The 24,782-nt window shown below is 46.0% G+C and overlaps 1 protein-coding gene across 2 annotated transcripts; it reads right to left on the bottom strand.

Annotated features, from left to right (window-relative positions):
* Nucleotides 1-854: 854 nt before the first annotated feature.
* Nucleotides 855-24,476, bottom strand: MMEL1 (membrane metalloendopeptidase like 1). 2 transcript variants are annotated; one of them, XM_040084723.2, is made up of 23 exons: nucleotides 23,423-24,476; nucleotides 23,110-23,273; nucleotides 16,528-16,587; nucleotides 15,768-15,929; nucleotides 15,275-15,355; nucleotides 14,709-14,804; nucleotides 14,316-14,434; nucleotides 13,597-13,662; nucleotides 11,081-11,215; nucleotides 10,397-10,486; nucleotides 10,012-10,148; nucleotides 9,458-9,551; nucleotides 9,082-9,210; nucleotides 8,715-8,813; nucleotides 8,264-8,347; nucleotides 7,902-8,005; nucleotides 7,280-7,338; nucleotides 5,229-5,348; nucleotides 4,098-4,231; nucleotides 3,604-3,669; nucleotides 2,544-2,639; nucleotides 2,200-2,276; nucleotides 855-1,851 (listed from the first exon to the last, which is right to left on the bottom strand). In XM_040084723.2, exons 1-23 carry the CDS (start codon nucleotides 23,470-23,472, stop codon nucleotides 1,752-1,754), a joined length of 2,322 nt encoding a protein of 773 aa, XP_039940657.1. In that variant the 5' UTR covers nucleotides 23,473-24,476; the 3' UTR covers nucleotides 855-1,751. The 2 variants fall into 2 exon arrangements, with proteins under 2 accessions (XP_039940657.1, XP_039940658.1); XM_040084724.2 differs by having other exon boundaries at nucleotides 23,461-24,476.
* Nucleotides 24,477-24,782: the final 306 nt, after the last annotated feature.

Genomic DNA, 24,782 nt, shown 5'->3' with positions numbered 1-24,782 from the left:
AAATTAATCTACCAACTAAAAATAGTTTTGCGGGGTTTGATGTCTGCACCAGCTGTGGTTCAGTGGAGTCTGAAAGTTGCTCCTGTTGGATGTGAATTTTGGTCATTTAGGATCTAGAGTGCGATTCGTCACCAGGTGGCAGCATGGGAGAAGGAAAGGCTTCGGATTCCTCCCGGCAAACATCAGGATGTGCCTCCTTTTCCTGAGTATGTAATAAAGCTTCTCTGCGGCTTCATTGTCTGCGAGTCTAAAGTGCAGCAAATCACATCTGGGTACAGAACTTCCCGCGAGGCTGAAGTGTTTTATGATAGTGGAGAGGTAACGCAGTGGTCAGCAGGAATTCAGGGCCATTTTCGGGGGATTGGGAGCCTGTCTCTCATCTCCAGTTTGTGTGTGGGCACAGCACCGGGATCAGGGGGGCTGTAAGGGGAGGCTGGAGTTCGTGCACTTGGCACTGGCAGAAACTGGCAGCTGGGAAGTGTTCTGCAGGTGGGAGATGGGATAAACTTACATGAAAAAATAGAGTAACTTCCATGTGCTGTGATGGTCACTTGGAATTAACCCTTCCAGGCACATTTTAATTATCCCTTTAACAGTTGCATGTGCCAGAATCTTTAATGGCCCATCTCTAGGGCTCAGTGATTTTGCAGAGTCACACAGGCAGTTACTGCCTGGCTGTCAAGAGATTCTAGAAAGAAAAGCATTTCCTGGAATAATATTCAGAACCCACTATTAAATGTTGGAAGTTTAAAAATATTCTCATTATAGTACGATGCTTACCAAGGAAAGCCCTCCATACCTCTCCATAGGGAAATCCTTGCTGAATTGTCCACCGTGATTTTTTCTTTTAAATTTTATTAAAAATTAATACATGTTACATTTTCAAGTGTAAATACTGAAAAATAGCCTATGGCAAAATAAAAAGGCACAGGATTAAAACCAGCTTAATTGTTTCCATGGATACATGTCTGCTATTTGGCAAAAGGTATTTTGTACGCTTTCTACAAGAATAAGCATCATTTTAAATATATCTCTGAGGAGTAGGACCCTGTAATTTAACCATAAAGACAGAATTTGTACTTCTAAAATGTGATAATTGTAGTGATGCCTGACTTGGAGGGGGTTCTTTGGAGCAGAAGAGCTCAGGTGCAGGAGGAGAGTGCGACAGGCGTCTCGACATAGAGCTCACTGTGTGACATGTCACAACAAATAGCAATCCATGACAGCAAAGCAGTGATCAAAGTGCAGGGGCATAGACAACACGAGAGTTTACACCAGCTCTAACCTGGTCTGGGGAAGAACGCACCAGAAGCGGAACCAGAACACTGGAAACGGAGCAGCAGAACATCTCAGACAGCATTGCTGAGCCCCAGAAAGTGGAGCTGACATATTAAAATTATTATTCCTTTCCAAAAAATAGATTTGTGGCTGCTTGTTGGTTTTGTTTTCGTGTAAGAATTAGTCCTTGTAACCCTGATGCAGTGTCTTAGTAACAGTCAGGATGTGGTTGGAAACAGTCGTTGTGCCCGGGAACGCAGCGTGGCCTCTGGCACAGCCCGCCGGTCCCGGGATCCATCCCTGTGATCCCGGTGATCCCTGTGTGCTTCCCAGTGGCGCTGGGAGAGCCGAGTGCTTCCTTGGCTCTCACTGCAGCAGCTGCCCTGCAGCCCCGGCTGTGGCTGGGCAGCAGAACGCCGGGCGCATCCCTGCCACGAGCTGTTTGTGGTGTCACCAGAGTGCCCCGGCCTTGGTTACCACACCCGGCACTTCCCTGCAGGGTGCATGGCCGTGCCCTTCTTACAGTGGAACACCTCGGAGAAGGCTTCAAAGTTCTGCAACGAGCCCATCACCCTAAACAAAGAGAAGGGACTCATTTACATGGAAAATGCTGTTCTGGGGAGCAGAAAGTGGTTTGGAGCATCAGAACTTGATTGCAGTTCAGAATATGGGATGCTTTCGGAAATATAGGTAATATGAGCAATGAAATGCCAGAACAGAGTGGGTTTGGTCCTGCTCTATGGATTGGCAGATTCACCAGGTCAGGTACAGGCACGTGCTCTCCAGCAGTCCCACAATCTGTGGGGGGAAATCTGGTAGTCAGTCTGGAGTTATCTTGCATGTTGTCAGACTCTCCTGTGCTGTCGTGGTGCAAGGGGTTGAACGATGCGAGCTGCGAGTTAGTAAATGAGTAAAACCCACCTGTACTTCAGAGGGCTGTGAACATCTGTCTTTATGGACTGACTGGCATATTCTGGTCTGTAGGAGCCACACCAAACCTGGATGGGGAGATTCATCATTAGTTGGTCAGTAGTAAAGGGAATTCATGTTGGGAACCCTCTCAGCGGCTTTCCTAAGAGCCATCCCAGTTTGCTATGATGTCATTTTCTAGAGAGGCAGAATAGATGCAATTATTTACTAATTAGCTTTTGTTTTATCCAGGTCTTGGATCGAGATCTGGGACAGATCTATCTGCCCTTGATTTCCCACAGGTGGTTCCTCCAAAAAAGTCCAAGGGCCTGAGGCACAACCCTGTGTGTTCTCACCTGGGCAAAGTTGAGGAAGAAAAGCTGTTTGTGGGACAGGTTCAGTCCAGGCAGCTTTGGCTCCTTCCCTTCCCGTTCCAGCCACTTCAAGTAGGCCTGGAAATGATCACAGATCAACTCACAGGGGCAGAAGGAGGTGGATTTTGGATTTTTTGGAAGGAGGGATTTTAGACACCACATGCGTTAACCAGCATGTTTCCCTTCTGTATTCGTATATGTTTTCTCTCTCTAATACAAACAGTGCAGAGAATTTTATGAAAAAGCTGTCAGCATAAGCACTGTTGGCTTCATAAACTCTTTCTGTAGGATTTTGTATCTGGAAATAAAGTGTTAAGTCTCCTCTGATTCTTTATAGTGATGATTTTTCTCTCTTCAGGTAACTGCTCATTAAATAGCAGATAGCAACCTTGCTCAATTACCTGTTATTGTTGCACATTAATTGGCCAATTTGCCTTTTTTAGGTATATTGACATGATGGAGACAAGTTAATGTGCCCTCATGCTGGTTAATTCCCAACATTCTGTTTCTGCAGCCTCTCAGGTGCTGAGACAGTCCCAAAGCACGAAACAAAAGGGAGAGCTGAGGGTGAAAAGAGATCCAGCACCACAGAACATCCATGGATCCCATGGGCAGGCAGTTTGTGTCACCCCACACAGCTCCTCCACGTCTGTGATGGCTTTTAGAACAATCCTAATGAAGTAATTGATTGGAATGGTGCCCCTCAGGGTTGGAATTTAGATTTCTGAAAATTCAGGATGTTGTGTAAACACCCTTACCACCATACTCAAAACACCAAAGATAAAAGGTTTTACTGTGACATCTGCTAGGGTTCTTTGTAGGGAAGAACATTCCCTGCTCACACCAGAGCTCCACCTTTGGGCTGCTCCTGGGTGCAAGAATGGCAGCAAGCCATGGGCACATGAGCTTCCAGGTGTACAACAGAGACTTCAGATTTTAGAATATGGCAATAACCTGTTAATTGTCTTTTTTTTAGCACAGAATAAGTCCCCCCATTGCTGGATGCCAGGTAAAGTTAACTCACAGGGTGTTCGATGATTACCTTATAAGCCTGTCGGACTCCTCCGTTATCTGCAATATTTTCTCCTAATGTGCTTATGCCACTGACCTGTAAAAGCAATGATTTATTTACTCTATTGCCAGTAAAATCAGCAACCTTAAGAACCACAGGTCAGTCATGCAACAGCCTGACATGCCTGGAGCAAAGGAAAGCTGTGCCTTTGCGCTGGGACAAGAAAGGAGAGAATGAAATTAAACAAATCACAGGGTAAGAGCTGTAGATGAACAGAACACACACAAATATAACACGGACAGAACTCGGGCTGCTGCTGGACAGAACATCACTGCACACACACCCTGGGCTTCCTGGGCCACACCAGTGTCCCCAGTTTGTCACAACCCTTGTGCCTCGTTCTCAGAACAGTTACCTGTAGCAGCTGGGGTTTGTGCTTATCCCCCACAGGGATCCCCTATGGTTGAAGTCACTATTTGTGCAAACCCGGAGCTGTGCCTGTGGTGGTCGTGGTTGTTACTCACGTTCTGTCCCCCAGCCAGCTCCCAGGTGTAGTTCCCATACTGGTGCACCATGCACAGGGACTGCTCCTTGAAATGCAGCGCTGAGAAGTTGCTCCACCAGTCCAGCATGTTCCCATCTTTGTCAAAATTCCTACCTGCAGGAAAAGCCAGGGGTGAAAGGAAAGTTTTGAGCAAGATTTTAAAGCAGCCGCTCTTCCAGTGTAGCGCCCGGGAGCTGCACTCCCTTCCTCTTTCCTCCTTGAATTTAGATGCTCAGAAATATTTTAGGTACAGTTTATTCTCTTTGTCACGAGGGAATGGAATTGTGGTTTCTGTTATTCCCTGATTTCCTGTTCGGTCCGCAGCCCTGACTTCAGGTATAGCTCCAAGGCCTGGTTTTATTTCCAAGTGGATTTTGCAGGTATCGTGTAACAAAACCTTCCCTCACCTCTGAGGTGTCTGAGGAGCTGATTCTGTGTGGCCACATGACAGAACTGAGGTTTATAGAAAATCAAAAGCTGGTGTTGCAGTTCTGGAGTTTGTGTTCTTGGCTCTCTGGCTAGAACAAGGCTTTTATTTGCTCTAGAACTCAGTTTCTGAGGCTGTGTTTTGTGTTTATATGTAATCTGCACAAACTTAATGAGCATTAAAAAACAGCTTGAAGAAAACCCATGTGGAAGAAACTCCTGACTTGTGGAGTCAGAAGTGAGCTTTTCCCCCAAATTCTTTTACATGTCATTTGAGAAAGTTAAAAAAGTCAATTTATTTCAAGCATTTGTGTTGAAATACAAAGTCTCCTGGGAATTCATGACACGACTGACATTTGTCCTATCCCAAAAATGCTGTTCACAGATTTCACTGTATTTAGGAGCCCATGGATCTGCTTGCTTTGTGTTTCTGATGATGCTGTAAAAATAACATTTTTTTTTTTCCTGAGAATTGTCATTGCCTCGATTTATTTTTAACGTGTGCTTATTTCTTGGGTTCAGGAAACATTCCCTGCAAAACCTTCCACAGAGCGTTGCCAGTGTGCTCCTATTGCTGCTGAGCTGGATGTGACTGTACATGGATCTTCAGTCTCAGCACGCTTTAATTCCTGCTATGACACAGGTTTTGGCTGAAATAATAACATTTTTTCAGTCTTCTCCTCACCGTTGTCATCGAAGCCGTGAGTGATCTCATGCCCGATAACCATCCCAATCCCTCCGAAGTTCAGGGCCTGGGGCTGGTGCTTGCTGAAGAAGGGGGGCTGGAGAATCCCAGCGGGAAAAACTGCAAGGACAGGGAGAAAGAGGGAAATGCTATAGGGTGGCTTTGTTTTTGCATCCCTGGCAGACAGGCTGTTTGCTTGGTGTAAGGGTCAGGAAGGAACAGAAAATATAAAATGATTAGAAACTAGCGCATGCCTCATGTGAAATTGTTTCTCTCTGGATAAATGGAAAATGACAAGTTAATAAAGGTTTAATTTAGCACATCTGCAGCTACAATATCTCCCTGTTTGAGACCCAAGCAGCATTTACATTAAGTTTAGCCTAATTTGGTCCATAATATTTGCTGCAGTGAGTCAAGAACAGAATGTTTAGGAGCTGTCCTTTGGAGACCGGCACAGTTTGTGTGTCAGAGCCATTTTACAGGGGAACTAATGGAGGTTTTATTGGTTTATTTGAGTTAAGGAGAAGGTAGAAATGATACCACCAACATTTGGAGTGTAAAAACGTGCACAGGAGTGATTCCTACAGACCACCAAGGACACTCGATGCCAGTTGAAAGGGGCAATATTAGATCTGTTCTGCCTCAATCTGCTGGCAAAAACCTTATCCAGAACCATGGGATTTGCTTTTCATCCCTTCTACACAAGCTGAAAAGCATAAATGCTTCTAAATGGATTCAGCCTGGCAGTAATTCACTCTAATGAGGTATTTTCTATGAAGGGAGATATTGAAATTATATTGCAAGCACTTATTTCAGAGACAAAACCCTTTTGGCTTTGCAGGTTTTATCCATACAATTTAGTGGAGAAATGCATAAGCCAGACTGCAGTAAGACAGAGCAGTGTGGCAAATTGTTTTCTTAAGCTAGACACATGAAGAAAGAGAATTTAACTGACATGCACACTATTGTGGGTGGTTGTGCTTGGATTTTCACACAGGCATATTCTCCAAGTTGCTTAAATGGGTTACTTTTGTACGATTTATAAGGACAAAGATGGAGAGGAGCCAGGTGGCTTCAGGACCCGAGTTCCCTGCCTGGAAAGCTGATTCCAATCTGTGGGGATAAACTGGGAGCTGAGGTTGGCCCCCAGTAAAGCCCCCAGGAGGGCCCTGCCGTGGCTGAAGGTCCTGCTCTACCTGCAGGATGGAGGTGAGTGGAAGCTGCACAAAAGGAAACAGATTTTGGGCGAGGTCAGAGGGATAAATCATCAGCAATTTGGATGTTTCTGCATTTGGCAATTATAGAAGTTTTCTGTTGTGACTGTTGGTAGATTGGGCTGTTTCCACTCCTGACCTTTGCCCTGGGAGCAGGATGCAATTACTGTCTGGCCTAAAACCCATGGATTTGTCCTTCTATGTTATCAGTAGTTGAGTGGCACATCTTCCTGGCTGTCTGGGAATTTGAATAAGCACTTCTGGAGGGAATTATCTATTGTCTCTGCTGCTGGGGGTGCTCAGAGCTCAGCAGAGACTCAGCAGTTTTAACCTGAGCTCCTGCATGAGGTCTGAGCTCAGGGAGCACCGGGAGCCAGGCAGGGTCTGAGGATCTCCTGTGCTAAGAACGAGGAATGGCAGCCCAGCAGCTCTGCAGAGCTCACACAGCCGATGCTCTGGGAGCAGAGGGAGTTTCTGCAGTCTGGGGTGGTTCTTAGCAGTGTAATTCCAGTGCCAAGTGCACAGAGCGGGCTGGAGAGCTGCCCCATGTGCTATCAGAATATAGGAGCAGGAGCAGCCCAGGACACCCAGGGAGCATTCTCTGGGCTCTGTCACTGATGCTGTCCCAGCTTTTCAAACCCAAGGCTGTTCAGTGACAGGATATAAACTACACCTGCCACGGAGGGGAAGCTGAGTATTCATCTACACAGTGCTTGAGCTGAACAGCCTGGCAGCCTTGCCCAGAATTCCTGGGTGGGCACACGCAGCTTTACCTGTGGATGCAGACCTGCACTGTTGTGTGGATAAAATTAGCTGGTTAAAAGTATTTAAACCTACCTATCTGGTTCCTGTTGGGGGAATAGAATGCGTTGACCACTGCAGCTCCGATTATCCATCTAAAAATAAATGTTGCACACAGTTAGTCGTGATTTTTTTTTCCCCCGCCCTGACACGTTTGAAATTTAATTCTGGTTAAAAAATGCAAGGTATATAGGAAAGGATTGTAAGGATATAATGTTTTCAGGGATTATCCATATAGATATGTATGTATGCATACTTCTATATGTGTATATATATGTGTGTAATATATATATTATCAGGAATGTATATATGGATGGATATATAAAAACATAATTTCCTTGTTAGGAGAAAGAAGAGCCTTGTAACAAGAAGGAAAATCCTTATAAGGAGATTATACAAAGAAAGGATTAGTGTAGGAAAAAGGGTGCATTGATCGCAGCCGTAAAGAATTCCTGATACCAGAAAATACCTGGTGGCTTGTTTATAGGCAGCTTTCATCCCAAACACACAACATTCAAGGGAAAAGGCATTTTTCACTTTACCACAGAATTGTTTAATTCCTTGATTATCTCAGCTGCAGGCATTCCCGGGTATGAGTTAAATCCCCCCACCATCAACCCAGAATTTAGGTTGTGTCTGTGACTCTCTTGAAACTCACATATCTTGGTCAACTCTCTCTCGAAGTTTTCTCAGGCTCTTTTGGGCTCCAGCTTGCAGGTTTTCCAGGATGTTTTCAAAGTAGTTGTGTTCACTGAAGTTTAACTGCACAAACAGGGATCCGAGAACATTGGTCAGCTGAGCAGGAAGAGGAACTTCTCATCCCAGTGAATGTCCTCTAAAGAATGTTTTGGTTGCATGGTTTCACTGAATAGTTGGTTCTTTGCACCAATTATTTATTAATACATTCATTTCAATGTCCTTGGAAAGGGCAGTTGCACAGGTACAAATATTCCAGTGGCAAGAAAGCAAATGCAGGTGTTTATTTTGAAGTATTTAGTGAGATGTGGACAAAAAACTTACATTGGCATATTCCAGGTCCAGTTTCTCATTCTGATCTTCCAAAATGTAATCTGGGTATCCAATTTGTTCTTTGATTGCCATTGCCTGGAAGAAAAGAGTTGAATGTTTCCTCTTAATTGTGGTTTTTTGTTGTTGGGTTGTTGTTTTTACTAAAGTTTTGATACAAAGAATAGTTAAATGTTTGGGGTTTTTTTTCTTGGCTTTGGAATGGTGCTGATGGTCCTGAGGTCAGTTAACAGTTGGAAATAGTTTTTTGGGGGGAATTGTATTATATCCAGCTGGCATTTTTATTGATGTGGGCTAACAAATGATTGAAAGGAGAGGACAATGTAACGGGATATTAATGTCCTCTTTTCCTCTTGTTTGTGGAGAAACTGGAAAAGGTGATACTACAAAATTCCAAATATTTCAGGTTCATAAGGGAATACTGAAGTTCCTTGTTATCTCTGACCTTCTCACGAGCTTTCTCCTTGGATGCCTCATCCATCCACTGTAACTCATCCAAAGTCTCCACGAACGCTTCACGGATCTTCTCTATTAAATCTCGGACCTGAAAGAGAGCCGGGGAGACACTCATCATTCACATGCCCAGGCACAGCTAAGGAGGGGTGAAAAGCTTCCTGCTGGAAGGTGATGTCTCTAAATTCTGTGCTCTAAACCATGGTACTGAGCATCTAAAAGAGCATCACAAACGAGTTCTTGCACCTTCTTTACTGGTGGACAGCTCTCCCAGGCAAAAAAATAGGGAGCTCACCCCAGAGGGAACGGGCGCCGTGGGCATTGTGGATGTACAGTAGTACGAAGGGTAAACTACATACCATCCTCTTGCTCTCACCAGCAAAAGTCTCCCGGACATACATCGCTCCCACCGCGTTCTCCATGTTGTTGTTGACGTAACTCACGCACTCCCTCCAGCGCGCCTCCTCCAGCGTCGTCCCGTACAGGGCCTGCAGCACCAGAGCCCAGCATTAACCCTGCCCCTGCAGCGATTCCAAACCCTCTGCCTAAATTAACACCAAGGCTTCCACTGCTGCGATTGGGTTTGTTTGAGGATTCCATGATGTGATCACAGAATCTAGGATGGTTTGGGCTGGGAGGGAGCTCTGAGTTCATCTCTCCGCGAACCCCTGACAGGGTTATTGTGTTGACCAGGCTGGATTTGGTGGCTCTCCTCTTCTTGAGGAGAGGAAATACCTTCCTGTAGCTGGCCCGAGCGTCCTTGAAGCGCCGGCTCAAGCTGCTGACCCGGTCGATCACCAGCCGCCAGATGAGGTAGTTCTGGATGGTGCTGTGTGGGAAAGCAAAGCTCAGCTTAATCCTCTGTAAAACCCAACACTAGTGCAGGCAGTCAGAGGGGAATCTCAATTTTGGATGGAGACAAGGAAGGAAATAATTGCTGCCAGTCCTGGGTTTCACAGCATCTCATTTAACTGCAGAGTCATCCAGCCTGAGGACTGGGCTGTCATGTCTGTTCTGGGATTAATTTCTTATTTTTCTTCCTTCTGGAATGTAAAAAGAGCTAAGCCTGTCATGTACTTTTTTCTTCCAATTTAAGCTTTTCTAAGCTAGCAGCAAGTAAGACACCTTGTACTGCAGTATTTGGAATTTGAAACCGCTGAAGGCATTTCCTGTATTTTACAGGGGTGCCATTTTTCCTCAGAAGCTCAGAATTAGCAAGAGGGTCCAATAATTGACATTCCAGCAATCCTTCTGTGGCTTTTGTCCTGCCTATCCTGCAGCTACTTTACCTGGCTGAGTACTTGGAGATAATTGCTTTCAGCTCTTGCAAGTACGGCATCCCATACACAACCACCTCTTCCTCTGGGTCCACCTGAACATTTACTGAAGACATGACACGCTGGATGAAGAGGGTCCAGTTAAATTCCTAGGCAGACAGAGAGACATTCCAATGTTGGATGATTTAATGCCTCAGTAATTGGACTTTTGACAGTCTTATGACCTCGAATGCAGTTGTTCAGTAGGACAAAGCTTTTGAAGAGATTCTGAAGATGAAATTAGGCATGGGAATGATTTTATACCTCTTTGTTGAAGCACTGATAAATTCACAAAGCCATTTCTGACTGGCATGGAATTAAGAGACCGGAAGTATGAGACTGCTCATGAAACACTTACATTGAATGCAAACTTTTCCTGCAGCTCTGCTAAGGTCATTTTGTTGTACAACAAGGTCACATCGTGCCTTTCCTCTGCTGGGGTCGTGGCCTGAAGACATTCACAAGGTTATTACTGGAATCAACTGACAGAAATATCAATGGCTGAAATCACATGCAGGTGCACACATACACAACTCCAGTAATATTCAGATTAACCAGTTTGTTTGGGAAAAGGAAAATCATTTGGTTGTGCCCAGTGCTGCTTCCAAAAATTCGCTACAGGAACCTGGAGCTCCTCTATTCAATAGCATTTCAGGGATATGTTGAGCCAAGTGGTTCCTTCTGTCCTCTTTGGAATGGAAGCCTTCTCTGGGGGATTTTTAGGATGCAAGGGAGCCTGCCCTGGTGTTATCCCAATGCATGGTTAGCAGGAGGTGAATTATCCTGCTTTAGAAGACTTCCAAATAGAAATAAGGCTGGGACTGGAGCAGCACAGTAGCAGTGTACACAGCAGGCAGAACTAGAGACACAGAGGCTATGATTTTTGGGCTGCTCAAGGCACAAAAAATCTTCCTCCCACACTTTGCTCTGTGCTGTGGGTTTTCTGGTGCGCGAAAACTGTGGCACAAACCAGCAAGAGACTCTTCCCCCTCAACCCTTGCCTCCCACAGCTTCCTGAGGAGTTCTTGATCTCTCTACTCACATTTGCAATCTCTGTTTCAAGCTCCATGACCTTTGCCATTTCCTCTTGGACAAAGGAATCGTTTCTGGACACGTTCTTGTCTTCCCGGATCATTTTGGCGATGGTGATCATGAACTGCAGATAAGCTTCTCTCACCTGCAGTCAGACACAGAACGTGTAGAAAAGGTTTGCTGGCCATCATTTCATAGAATCCCAGAATGGTTGGGGCTGGAAGGACAAACCCCATCCTGTGCCCCCCCTTGCCATGGGCAGGGACGCCTTCCATTATCCCAGGTTGCCCTGGGATAGGCATTCCCAGGGCTCTGTGTCCCAGGCCACCACAGAAAATGCTTGGGTTGCTCAACTGCTTTGGAAATTTGTCTCAAGGCTTCTAAACAAGCAGCCAAACCAGCGCAGACTAAAGGTTTTTATATATTTGTATGAAGTCATGGAATCCCAGAATGGTTTGGGTTGGAAAGGAGCTTAAAGCCCATCCACTTCCACCCCCTGCCATGGCAGGGACACTTTCCATTATCCCAGGGTGCTCCAAGCCCTGTCCAACCTGGCCTTGGACACTTCCAGGGATGGGGCAACCCCAGCCCAGGGAAGAATTTCTTCCCAACATCCCATCTATCCCTGCCCTCTGGCAGTTTGAACCCATTCCCCTTGGCATGTCACTCCAGGCCCATGAAAACAGTCTCTCTCCACTATTTCTGTAATTCATCTTCATATTTCTCATTCAGCAAAGCATTATCTTTGACGTGAATACCTTACAGGGTCTTGCCAACCTCAAAACACACTTTCTGATTCTCTATGCCATCCAACCCTGACATTCTGAGTTAGAATTACTGCTTGGGCAAAGAGGAGGTTCTGTGCTTTGAGTTACAGTATGGGAACAGTGATCCAAAATTCCAGGGTGAACAGGGAAGGTTTGAGTTCTCTGAAAGTAATACCATAAATCTTCTCAGGTCTGGTTTTAGCATCTGAAAGAAATGCTCTGTTTCAGACACCTTTGCTTTATTCCTGATGGGGGACTCTGACTGGTTTATGCCTCAGAGCAGGCCTTGAAAAGACATTTGGCTGCTGGGGGAGTGCTGATCTCTGATACAGGAAAACTTGATGCTACCTGCTCTTCTCACATACTTTTCTTCCTCTGTAGACCCTGGAAGCCAGACAAACACAGTGACCGTGGTGAAATCGAGTCTGGGCACTTACAGATGATGATTTGTGGTTTTAGGCTGAATGCTGAGCCTTAATCAGGCCAGACTCCCCCAGGCCTCAGGAGGAGTTTTGCCAAAAGATGCTGGACTAAGCACAGGGGGAGTTTGGGTCATCAGAGTTGGGCTCATTGTCTGGGGGCAGCGAGCTGGTAAATACAAATAAAAAGGGGTTGTGTCTCCTCCTTGGTCATTAGGATTAAAAGCACAGCCTCAGCCCCCCTGCTTTGTGCCTTCAAATTAAAGCTGTATTGAGCAGAACTGGTTTTCATTCACTGATTTAGGATTGTCTCTTCACTGTACCTGATTTCCTACCTCCTCCAAGTCAATCTATGTCTGACCTTCATGCCCCAATGCATAAATATCCCTCTTTTCTGCTATGGGTGCTGCTGTGGCGGTGGCACTTGCAGGGGAGATTCCTGCATCACAGCTCTCCACATTTCCCTGCTTCCAGGAGATTGCTTTGTCCCAGGAGCTGGCAGCTCCTAAAGGTGCCCAGAAGGTGTGGGTACAATCTCCTGTAAACCTCCCAGGGCTATATTTATCTATATTCTATATCAAGTGTAGTCAAATACACTGAAGTGAGAAGAAAACTCCTCCCACTGATGTTTTCATCTGCCTTTACAACCACGAGACAAAAGAGTCTCAAATGCTGATTGTTGTCCCTCTGTATTCCCTTCCATTCTTGTTAGGAAAATTGGTTTGATGTTGGGCTGCAAATACTCTTTGTTGGCAAGGCATAATTGAGGAAAATAAAATGTACTAAAGCGGTATTTTCATCTTGGAAACAGACAAATTATCTGGCTCTGTTTGCAACAGCTTTCTGTGTATTCACAGAAACAGTGTTTTTGCAGAATCAGTGTTTTTGCCCTGAGCATTGGCAGAGGAAAGCAGCTAGAAAATAATCTCTCACAATTTTGTGTAATTTTGGGGGAAGGGGAGAGTAAGTGGCAGCCGATTCTTACTTGCTGAACATCAGAGATTCTGAGGAAGATACAAGCAAATCCCCTGCACTGAAAATGTGAAGCTGTCCTTCACAATGAGAGACAGTCTAAGCCATAAAACAGTTTCATTTTCCCATAACCTTCTTCATGATTTGGCCAGTTCTGGGCAGGTTTCATATTTATACAGGTGTTCAGTCCTTTGGTAAACTTCACAAAATGTTGGCTTAATTAGGAAAAAAAATGTAGCAATGAATGTCAGTCTAATTCTGATTGTTGCATAGCGTGACGATTCATGTATTGGGGTTTTTGAAAGCACAGGGATAAGGAATAAAGTTGTTTTAGAGGCACAGAGTAAATCAATACAAGGGATACTTACTCTTTGATAGTTGCCCCCATTAAAGTAGTAGTCCCTGGATGGCATTCCCAAACTTGGCTGGTCAATCTGAAGGAAAATGCATTTCTCTGGTTAGAGGTGAACAGGAGCTGGGGTTGTCCAAAGGAGTCCTTGAGAGGCAGCAGGAAATGCTGTCAGGGTTGGAATGACCCTGCCGAACACCCAGAGAATTTGTACTCTCCTGGATCTGGGGTGAGGTGGACGGTACAGCTCTTATCTCTGGCTTTCCAGGTAAGGACAGGGTGGATCTTAGTGTGGGTGATAAAGCAAAATCTTTCCGTTATCATGGAGATGCAAGAACAAATTTAAGTAACTTTTCTAGGCTGCTTGACTTCAGGGCTGGACTTCTTATGCAACCATTCATGAACAAACTCTGAAATACTCTTTATGTATTTTAAACCCATCCTACAATATGTTAAACCTCATTATCATTTTGGTAAGTCACAAGAATTTGCAGCCCTTAAATGCTGTCAATCAGTAATTAAATTCCATCAATCCTTATTTCTTTTGCTGAAACAAAAATTATGCTGCCATAAAACATTTCCCAGTATGTCTTTGAGACAGATCTGACACGTGGGGTACAGAACTGTTGCCCACATTTTGCCACTATTGTTCTGTGGGAAGCTCATCTGTCTGCAGCATAAATAATTATCCACTATGATTCCGGCAAATAAATAATTCCCTGTAATTTTTTTTCTTACATAAATGATGTGTCTGCTGGAATCCCGGTCATCATTCCACACGAACATGTCAATGAGGACACGTTTGTTAAACCTGGAGTTCATTATGGAAAGGTTTTCCTCCATGCTCCAGCTTGGCTCTGGGAGATAAAAGGGAAAATAGACCCAGTGTGTCAATCTGTGTCAGACTGATTGAAGTTGCACCGTTCACAAGCTGGCTGCCGAAATTTTTGAGATCTATTTAAATGGATCAATGAGTGTTAAACGTGTGATATCCTGACTTTTGTTTGGTAAGAGAAATTGAAAATGGAGGATTTCATTTGGGATTAAATGAAAATGGAGGATTTCATTCGAACAGTGGCCTCCCTCATTCAGAAAATAATTCTGGCTGAACCTTTCCAGGCCCAGCATTACCTTTGGTCTTACTCCAGTCTGCAGAAGCCACTGGCCAATCTCCAACCATCCTCAAGGCCTCCAGCAGAGGCAGGGAATCTCGTTGCTCTATAAGGCCTGAGGGAGGAAAAACAAATTCTCTGTTGTTTTCATACAAAAATAAAATTAGGAAAAATAGGTAATGGGCCTAACGGCTTAAATTTGCAACTGAATGTGTCCTAGCAAGAAATAAGAGATGAAACCATTCTATAGTAGTCTTCAGAAAAGGAATGAAAATACTTCTGTGGCTCCAGTGCTGATTTGGGATGGATTGGTTTGGGAAAGATGAGCTGGGACAGGTTTGTGCCTTCTGAAGGAAAGGCTTTGCATCCACACCAGGGATGGATACCCAACATCCATCCTTTCCATGTCCCAAATGGGTTTATTGAGGTTTAATGAAACACTGAGGCATCTTCTTCCATCTGAAGATGAATTTTCCAGGCACGGCCACATGGATTAGACAGCTATTGACTGGATTTTGCTTCACAGGACTTAGGTTTTTCTGTACACCTGGTTTTGAACAGGGGAATCGATGGAACAACACTCACTCTCGTTCATGCAGGACTTGTAAAGGATTTTAGCTTTCTGAAATGCTTCTCTGTCCCCTTGATCTGAAGTCTCCAGCACACCTGGGGAAGGAACCATTGCCATGAGATTTTTGCCCTGAAGACCTTTGATCATTTTGCCGAACTCCCTGAGGATTCAGGGCTGTGAGAAGCACTTGTAGGCTGCAATTACTGTCAAACTAGAGAGCTCTTCATGCCATTAATGAAAAAAGTGTCAGGAGGAAGGACCTGCAGACAGAGCTTGTCCTGCTCCTTTTGGAGTTAGTACCCAATCACCTCGGGCTCATTTTTAGTGGGAACAGGATGTTCCCACAAAACGGGTGTAGCAAGAGATGTAGAGATTAAAGGACCAGAGAGGAAAAAAAAAAAAATCCCGATCAACACTTCTCTACAAGTTTATTTCTCTGTCTGATGTGCAGTCAGTATCCTCAGAAATCAACCCTGGTCCCTGGGGATGGAGCAGCCTCTCCCCTACCTTTCAGGATGATCTCCAGCTCGTCTCTCAGGATGTCAAAGATGCTGTATCTGGAGCTGGTCTCTGGGATCACGTGCCGGTTCAGCCAGCCCCCGCAGGCGTACTGGTAGAAATCCTTGCACGGGTCAGCTGTGGGGTCCATGTTCTGGATTATTCTGGCAGCTGGGCGGCAAAATTGGAGAGCTGAGTTCTACAGACTGCCCAGGGATCTCTGGGACTGCTGAAGGCTCGCAAGGAGCTGCTTGGCAAGTCTCGTTCCCACACATTTTGACTTGGGGAGTCCTATTTTCTGCTTAGAAATGGATCTGAATGGCAGAAGAGTTGTCCCTGAGCACGAGGCCTTGCAGGGAGGAGTGCCCAGGGCTCCCCTGCTCTCCAGTTTAGACACTTCCTGAGAAACCCGTGCTTCCAGGGGGTATTGGGGACATCTGTGCTGGAGTCTCACCCCTCTTGAGGTGTAGAGACCAAAAATAAGAAGGTAAATACCCCATGAGAGAGAAAATTCAGTCTAAAGGGGATTTTTTTATGCTTCTGGGTACAGATTGTGTTGGTCAGTCCATGGCCTTGTGGCTCAGAGCCAGAGCTCTTGGCCACGCTGGCAATTTTCCTGTGCTGCTTATGAATGATACCCCTTACCCAAGGGGAAATCTCATTCCTTTTCATCTACTGCAGCCTTAAACTCAGAATTATCACTTATTTAGATTCAGTAACAGCACACAAAGCCTCCCCTCTGCAGCAGTAATTCACAATAACCCATTACCTGCTGTCACACACCCAGGGGTGGTACAGATGTTGCCCGAGTTGGTGCCATAGTGGGAGCCTGCAGGGAGAGGAGAGGAAAACAGATGGAATTACTTGTTTTGGAAGGAAATTGCTCCCAAAGTCACTCACCAGAGCCCAATCTCGGTGACAGCTCTGCTCGCTTTGAGAGCAGGCGAGTGAATGTTGGTGCCAGTCAAAGACATCAGATGACAACCGTGAAGAAATCTGGGGATTTTTGAGGAGAATTTATTGGCAGCACAATGACAACAGTCTTGACAGTGAGTTTAATCTCTCCTGGAAGGAGAATAAGACCATCTTTTCTACCTGCTAACTGTCTCCACAGTCTACTCTGAAAGTATGGGATCCTTTTTTAGACGATCTATTAAGATGCTCTGAGCATCTTCCAGGTCACTGAAATGAGAGGTTTTAACAGGAGTTACTGCTGCCACACTGCTTTGAGTCACCACGAGCAAATTTAGGAAAATATATGACTTTTATTTCTCCAGCTATTTGTGTGTTAATTGCTGATTTACAGCACTCAAGGGCTGCAAATTCTTGTGACTTACCAAACACAAATTTGTTTGGCCACAGTTTCATGTGGCCTTTAAGGCTGGTTCTTGCTGCTCATCTGAGGGGTTGTCCCTGGTCTGGAATTTTCAATGCTGGTGGAATAGTGTAGAAATAAGGAGGCTGTGGACCTGTGTTCAGAATTTGTCCTGCCTTGAGTTAAACATGGAAAAGACCACAGAAGTCCTGCTCTTGGCTATTCATTTCCTATTTCTGAGCGCTTAGTCTTGGTTTGTGAAGTTCTCCCAGTGCAGAAGAGCCCCAAAAAGCCAGTGCAGACATCATTTTCGATGCTGAGTATTCAAGTGCATGTGTTTGTGATGCTGGGCAGGTGTCAGGTCCCTCCTATGTGCTGTTCCCTGTGGAGCTGCAGGGGGAGGGAGGGATCTGAGCCCCCCCAGCCTGAGGGCCTTGGCCCTGGGAGAAGAAAATCCATTTTGTTGGTTCAATTTCCCATTTGAGAAACTGGATGTCTTGGTTTAGTACTCACTTATATCAAATAGGCAGCTCTGTGGTTCCACTCTGGAAAACAAAATATTGCTACTTTCCAGTGGATTTAGCCATTTTTAAGCTTTGTTTTTGGTCCTCGTTTGAAGAAAAGAGTTACTAGAAAAAATCGCTTTCAATGCAAATAAGTGCTTTACATGAGAGCAAACAAGATTACAGTAATTCAGAGAGAAATAAACCAGTGGGGGAGAAAAGAGGACTTTGAAGTTCATCAGTGGAAGCGCCATAAAAAGCCCCCACTGTGCTGGGGAATGCTCAGGGTTCAGCTGAGCGTGGCCGTGCTGGGTGGGAGCACATCTGCATGAGAAAAACTCTGTGTCCTGCCCTGCCTGGTGTCTGGCAACCTGAACAGCGGAGGAGCAAAATATGTGGAACAATGGGAAGCTTCACAGACATAGTTATCTTTTTTTTTTTTTTTTTTTTTTTTTTTTTTTTTTTTTTTTTTTAATGTTTGTTTCAGCGTTTGTTGGGATTTTTTTTTTTGTGCCCTGGATGAAGCTAAGCAGCTAAGCCCAATTTTTGGAGTTTCTTAGACCCTCTCATAATTAAACAATTGGCAAAATCAAACCTAAGAGCCCAGGGTGTCTCCAAGGGGAAAAAATAAAATACTTGGAGGAGAAGAAATGAGTAGTTCAAGGGCAAGAGGAGAGGAGCAATAGCAAAGAGCAACGTGAAGAAGAAATTATTGTACTACAAGAATTTTGTGTGTCTCTCATTGTTTCCCAGGGGCCGGGCAGGACTGAAATGGATCCTTTTTTCTTTCTTCTACTTATTTATTTATTTATTTTAAAATCAAAGCTTCTCTCTTTGCTATAACTTGACAATGTCTCACTTCAATTTCTGGAACCAACTGCTTTGAATGGGGCTTGAGCTCCCCTCCCTTCCCCAAGGCCTCGTGACTGTGATGCTGTAACTGAGCAGGATGAGCAGCGGGGCCAGAGCTTGGGCTGGAATTCGAGGGCGCACTCAGGGCTCTGAAACTCTGCCCCAAAACCAGATCATGGGAAATGGCTGGGGAGGAGATCTCAGTTTACCTCGAAAAATATCTCCTTTGTTTCTCTATGAATTCTGTTCTTTTATTCCTCAGTACCTTTCCTGCCTCTGGGTATGACCGGCTCTGCCCTCTTTGGCTTTACAATCTCACATCTTTGCCCACTCAACTGGAGCTTTGTCACCTGCACCTTCCAAAAACTAGAACTGAATTTAAAGTGCACCTTCTGAATTCTCAACAACTCTGCCTTTTGTTTTCTCAACTACTTTTCTAGAACAAGAGCCCAAGTTTTCAGAAGAAACTCAGGTATTTATGTATTTTCTTCCCTGGTTAAGCACTGCTGACAGGTTGAGTTCCAGTGATAGAGAGGCTCCTGCTTTGACATCCATTTCAGTCTGATCCAGCAGCAGCAGAGAATTGATCAGGGAAGAGAAGCTTTAGTGGAGATAAATGGAATGGCCTGAGCTGTGGGACTACTCCAAATGGAAGAAAATGAGGGAAATGAAGCACTCCAGATGCTACTTCAGAGGTGAACTGCTCACCTGAGGGATGGCAGAGCTGGGACATGCTTCAGACCCCCTGGGGTCACTGTAGTGAATTTATTGTCCTCATTTGGCCTCACAAGGAGCCACTGAGCCCTGTCACCTTTCCTGGCCAGCACCAGGAGCCAGGAATGCCTCGTGGGATCTCAGGACGGCTGCAGTCCCCTTCAGCAGCTCACCTTTGGAGTGATTCTGCTTTTCAAACCCCAGCTGCTTTTCCAGGGCCTTGCTGCAGCTCCTTTTTTAGAGAACAAAAGCCAAGCCAAGCCTTCTGCAGGGCTCTGGAGGACACAGCTTGTGTTTGGTGTCTCCCCACTGCGCGTTTGGAGGAGCACAGATGGCTGGGGACGGCGCACACGGGGACAATTAGAGGCACAGTTGTCACCAGGCATTCACGTGGGAGCTTTTACCTCTCAGCACCTTTCCTTTTCTCAGATCTCCTCTGCTGAAGTGCTGCTGGCGCTGCAAGCTGCCCTTGTTGCCGTTAAAACAGAAATTTGCTCGCAACAAACAACGGAATTGCCAGGTTCAGGTTTGCTCTCTCAGAGGGCGCTGCCTGTGCCAGGTGTCAGCGTCTTCAGACCGAGTGCAGAACACAAATGTTTGGTTTTATTCCACCTTTCCAAGGATTTCTTACTTATAATCACAGCTGAGCCAGAATTTCGTGTGAGAATCAGTAAATTGTGTGTTTATTTGCCCGTTTTGCAGCCCTGCTTGGCCTGTCACTCCCCATTACAGCTCTGCATTCATGTAGCTCCATCTGACTACGACTGAGGAGAGCCTTGCCACCCAAATATCATCATGACTTGTGTGTTAGCTGCCACTTCTCAAAATTCTGCATCTCCCCTGAATAGCTGCCTCGTTAATGAACGTTCCTGACGTCAAAGGACATTTGGACTTCACACCAGTGAAGGAGAGGAGCCAGAGCTCAGCTACAAATTTGTCTCAGTTTTTAGTTTAGGTACTGCTCCTGCTCAGCTTGTGTAAATTGGTTATTTAAGTGCACAACAACCACTTCCAGCACAGGGAATGCGGGAGGAAAACGTGTTTTGTTTTTTGTTTTAAATCCAGCCCCAGAGTAAGGTGCTGCTTGGGTTGTGTTCCTGTTTTTTGGAACCCGCCTAAGGAGACAGCAGAGGGCTGTGACCTTGGGCCTCCTAACAGCCAGCAGTGACAAGGTGTGGGGATGCAGACACAAAAAATACCCGTGAACCTTCCTCCTGAGAGGGCAGCCTGGGAGCCAGAAAGTCAAATAACCAGAATTACAGGAGCAGCAATTAGGTGAGGTGGGAATATTGGAGTTAAGTTTCTGGAGGAGCTGCTGAGTGATTCGATGTGCCAGCTACAGAGAGGGTTGAGATGTTCCTCAGGCTGTGACTTTGCAGCAAGGGCTGAGCTTTGGAGTTCAGTAAATACTGAGGGAGAGCTGTGAAAATGCTGCTGAGGTGGGGGTGTGGGTGAGATGGAAGCATTGAGAGCACAGCAGATCCAAACCCAGCCCTGCTTCCCTTGTTAAGATCACCCAAATATTACTTTATTCTTCCTATGTTTTCTTTCAGCTTATTTAGATGAGGGTGTTTTTTGGGACTGAAAACTTCCTTGGACGTCAAAAATCCCCAAATTGTGTCCAGAGCTCTGTAACTGCACTGCTGTGAGAGCTTGAGTGTTTTTGTTGGCTGGGCATAGAGATAAAAATCCCAGTCAGCATTAACAGGACTCCGGGAATTATTGCTGTGCCCACAGGGCTATTTCATGCACCACAATGTTCTTCTGCAAGATATATACAAGCAGAAAGATATTCTCCCTGAACCACAAAGTCTAAACATGCCTCTATAAATTAAAAAAAAAAAAAAAAAAAAAAAAAAAAAAAAAAAAAAAAAAGTGAATGCAAAGCAGGATAAGCAATGCTTTAATTTTCTAATTTAATTCCTAATTGCAAGCTAAACAAAATTGTTTTTAGAAGCCTGGGTAGTGTAATTCTGATCCAGGATGTATCAAGGTGAAGTGAGAAATCTGAATCTGCTCTTAGTGAAAAATCCAGTGTCCCACACACTGGATTTAACATTAACATTTAAAATTAACATTTCAGTGAAATTAGCAATAGAAGAGTCCCAGGATAACGCTGTTGGCTGTATCACGTGAATGGTGCTCAGCCACATTGTGTTTTTCCTGTTCTTCTGTGGGATTTATGTGGCACAGCTGAGCCAGAGGTGCTTTTCCCTTGGGGAACCTGAGACTTGAGGCTTTTGGCTGAGCATTGGGAACGGGCTGAAGTGTGACAGCAAAACAGAGCTCAGGGAGGCATCGGGACAGAACTTCTCAAGAAAAAAGAGATGTTTCTACTGCAGGAACAATCTGAAAAACTCTTTCTGCTCCAGCCCTTGACCCAGGCAGTGCATGTTGACACTGCTCTCTGAGGATGAAGCTCCTGCTGCTCATTTCCCACCTGGAATCTCATTTCCCACCTGGAATTCCCTGAAGCCCGTGGCTGCTCCGGCTGTGAGCTCGGATGGGGACAGAGGCACAAAGTGGCTGCAGGGCAGAGCTGAACGCACCTGGTGGGGTGTGAGGAGCACGGACAGGCACAACATCGGCCCTGCACTCAGGGAACACTTCCAGGGAAAGTTTAATTGCAGATACGAGCCTGCAAAAATATTTATGTTTTAAGCCTGTTTTCTCACAGATAAGCCTGCCTTAACCACATGCAGTGAGCACAGACTCTGCCTCTGCACTCGGATGAGACCAACACTTGGGCAAATATTATCAATACCTGAATTCTGGATTTTCTGCACCCAGCAGATGATGCAGGGCAGATTTCTCAAATCCTTTATGCATGCAGGCAACAAAACCCTGCCTAGCTCAATGTTTGATACAGAAACTTCTCCTCCAGGACCTGGCTCTGGGGAATTTCTCTCCTCTCATCTCCTGAGCTAATAAAATAAAATAAACTTTCTGATGAACTTTCTGAATACCAAATACTCAGATTTTGCCCGGCATTCCACTGCTGGTAGCAAAAGGAGTGAACAATAACGAGGCTTTTTTCATGAATTATTGCTCAGGACTGTGCAGGGTTTCACTCACAAGTGCTGAAAATGCAGCTCCCTGCAGCAGGGGAGGCAGAGACAGTGTGAGGAGACAGCAAAGCCTTGCTCTAATTTTGTTGTTCCCACTTTAACTTCGTTCTCCAGTGTTTTAACAAAGCTCCCAGTCCAAGAGATTTTAATGGAAGTGACAAACATGAGGCAGAGCTGCTCCCGAGCATTTGATGCTTCACAGGGTTTTAAAGTGGGACTTAGCACTCGCCGTACCAGTGGGAAAACTTTGGTTTTACCAAGTGCGCTCTGCAGTTGAAATATTTAGGCAAAACACTTCAAAATAACGTGGCTCAATGTCAGGTTTCTGGCAAGATATTTGCATTCAAGTCACTGAAGCAAATCACACTTAGAGATCCAACTGCCTGATGGAATATTTGAAAAGTCTCCTTTTCCTCAGCAGCAAGTGCCTTTTCTTTTTTTCTTCTTTTTTTTTTCTTTTTAAGCTTTCACATTGTAATAAGCAATTTCCCCTTCAGGGAGATTGTTTTTAGAAGTGTTTTAAAGCAGCTGTTGCTTTAAAAACCCTGACAATAATGAATCTTGGCTTGTGCTTGGGATGAAATAAGGAAACGCCAGTCCTCACACACAGACACACACCTTCCCTCTGAAAGAGCGCATCAGCTTTGTCAAAGCAGCTCTGAGCTCAGCGCACTGCATGGAATTAAATAACAGCACAGAATCTTACAGAGCACAATTCAGAATTGAAGTAAAAGCCAAGATAATCTCTGTGCACGAGCTGGGAGCGAGGCAGAGAGCGCAGTCCCTCACAGAGGTGACCTCATGCTCTCCCCGTGGTTTTGTTTCCCTTCAGCTCGGTGAGAAAAGGACTTTTTCTGCTGTTTGCAGAGGGAAGGGGAGGATTATTCCCAGGTTCTTACCTCTGCTGCTGGCATAGAGGATCACCAGGGCGACGGCAGCACAAGTCATGAGGAGCAGCAGGACGGCCAGCCCGATGGCCACAAAGCTCCAGCGCTTCCTCCCGGATTTGGTCGATTTTTCCACGATATCCATTTGACTTTCTGATTTCCCCATTATTGTAACTCTAAATCGGGGAGGGGAGGGCGAGAGAGGGTTAACGGCACGGCTACAACAGGACAGGGAGAAGAAACGCACGAGAAAAAAAAAAAAAAAAAAAAAAAAAAAAAAAGCAGAATAAAAGCAAAGGGAGAAAGAAAACTTCCAAATTATTACATGTATTTGTCCATTTGATTGTCCACAGATTTGCCAACCTCATTCTCCATCTCCTGTGCCTGCGTGTCTGCTCTCGCGGGGGGAGCTGTGCTGCCCCAGGCTCTCTCTCTCTGTCAGAACTTCAGGAGCCTCTTTGGGAAGTGTGGAAAAGTCTCATGACCAGGTTGGGCAACTCCTTTCTCCCAGGCAGAGGAGGAGGGGGGCAAACTGCCCCACTGCTTCCGAAGTATTCACGCTGCCGTGAAGAATTCCCTCCGTGGCGCTGGGCAGGTCTGCAGGGCTCTGTTAACAGCCAGGGAATCCGAGCTGGGATCATTCCAGGTGCGAGCGCCCTGGAGCGGCTCCGTGGGCAGCGGCGATGCAGGACGGGGACAGCGGGCGGCTCCGGGGACACGGGGCGGCTCCGGGGGCTGCGGGAGGCTGCGACTCTGCGAGGCTTCTCCGAGCCGTGCTCAGGGTGGGGAGCTCAGCCCCGAACCCCTGGCAGCTCCAGGGAGATGCTCCGGGGGAGGAGGAGGTGGGATGGGCTGGAGGCGCTCCGCTGCGCTGCGGCTTCTCCCGAGCTCCCCGGGATCCTGCTCTCCCAGGAATGTCCCCCGGTCACAGCCGCTCCTCTGCGGCTTCTCCCGAGCTCCCCGGGATCCTGCTCTCCCCGGAATGTCCCCCGGTCACTCAGCCGCTCCTCTGCGGCTCCCTCCGGCTCCCCGGGATCCTGCTCTCCCCGGAATGACCCCCGGTCACTCGGAACTGCGCTCGCAGGGAAGCTGGGAACCTGCTGGAGCTATCCGGCTTCCCAGAGAGGGGAGAGAGCTGCTTGCCGGCAGCTTTGGGGTGGGATGAATGTGCGCGCAAATTGATCTATGGGTTGTTGCAGGCAGTGCGCACAATTCCTTCATGGAAGTCGGGCTGGGAACAACTGGGAAAGGCAGTAAAAGCAAGGGCAGGATGATTCGCCTTGGGTTTTGTTTCACCCTGCTCCAGAGCGGGCTCCGGGAGGAGGGAGAGGCAGACGGGTGCTGGAGGTGTTTTCCCCGAGCTGGGGTCACTCGCTGCAAGAGCTCACACCGGGGAAATGTTCAGGTTGTGCCTCTGCGCTCCCAAGTTTTGTGTGAGTTCAGGAGGAGGTGCTGGGGGCAGAGCAGGGATTCCTTCCTTTGTGGCTGTTTGCTGGGAATGGACACACAGTGTTCCAAGGATGAGGAACAATGAACAGCAGTTCCTTCTGCCAGGAGCTGAAGTCTCCTCTCCCAGTCAGCATTCTGCCACAAAAATCCCTGGGAGAATTTCCCTTCTATTTTTTTTTTTTTTTTTTTTTTTCCTCCGGAGTTGTGTTAACTCAGGCTGCTGGCAAGTGTGAAGG

Source organism: Hirundo rustica, chromosome 22 (genome assembly GCF_015227805.2).
Source record: "Hirundo rustica isolate bHirRus1 chromosome 22, bHirRus1.pri.v3, whole genome shotgun sequence".
NCBI lineage: Eukaryota > Metazoa > Chordata > Aves > Passeriformes > Hirundinidae > Hirundo > Hirundo rustica.
The sequence above is the reverse complement of the archived record's forward strand: the minus strand, read 5'-3'. Positions and strand labels throughout refer to the sequence as shown.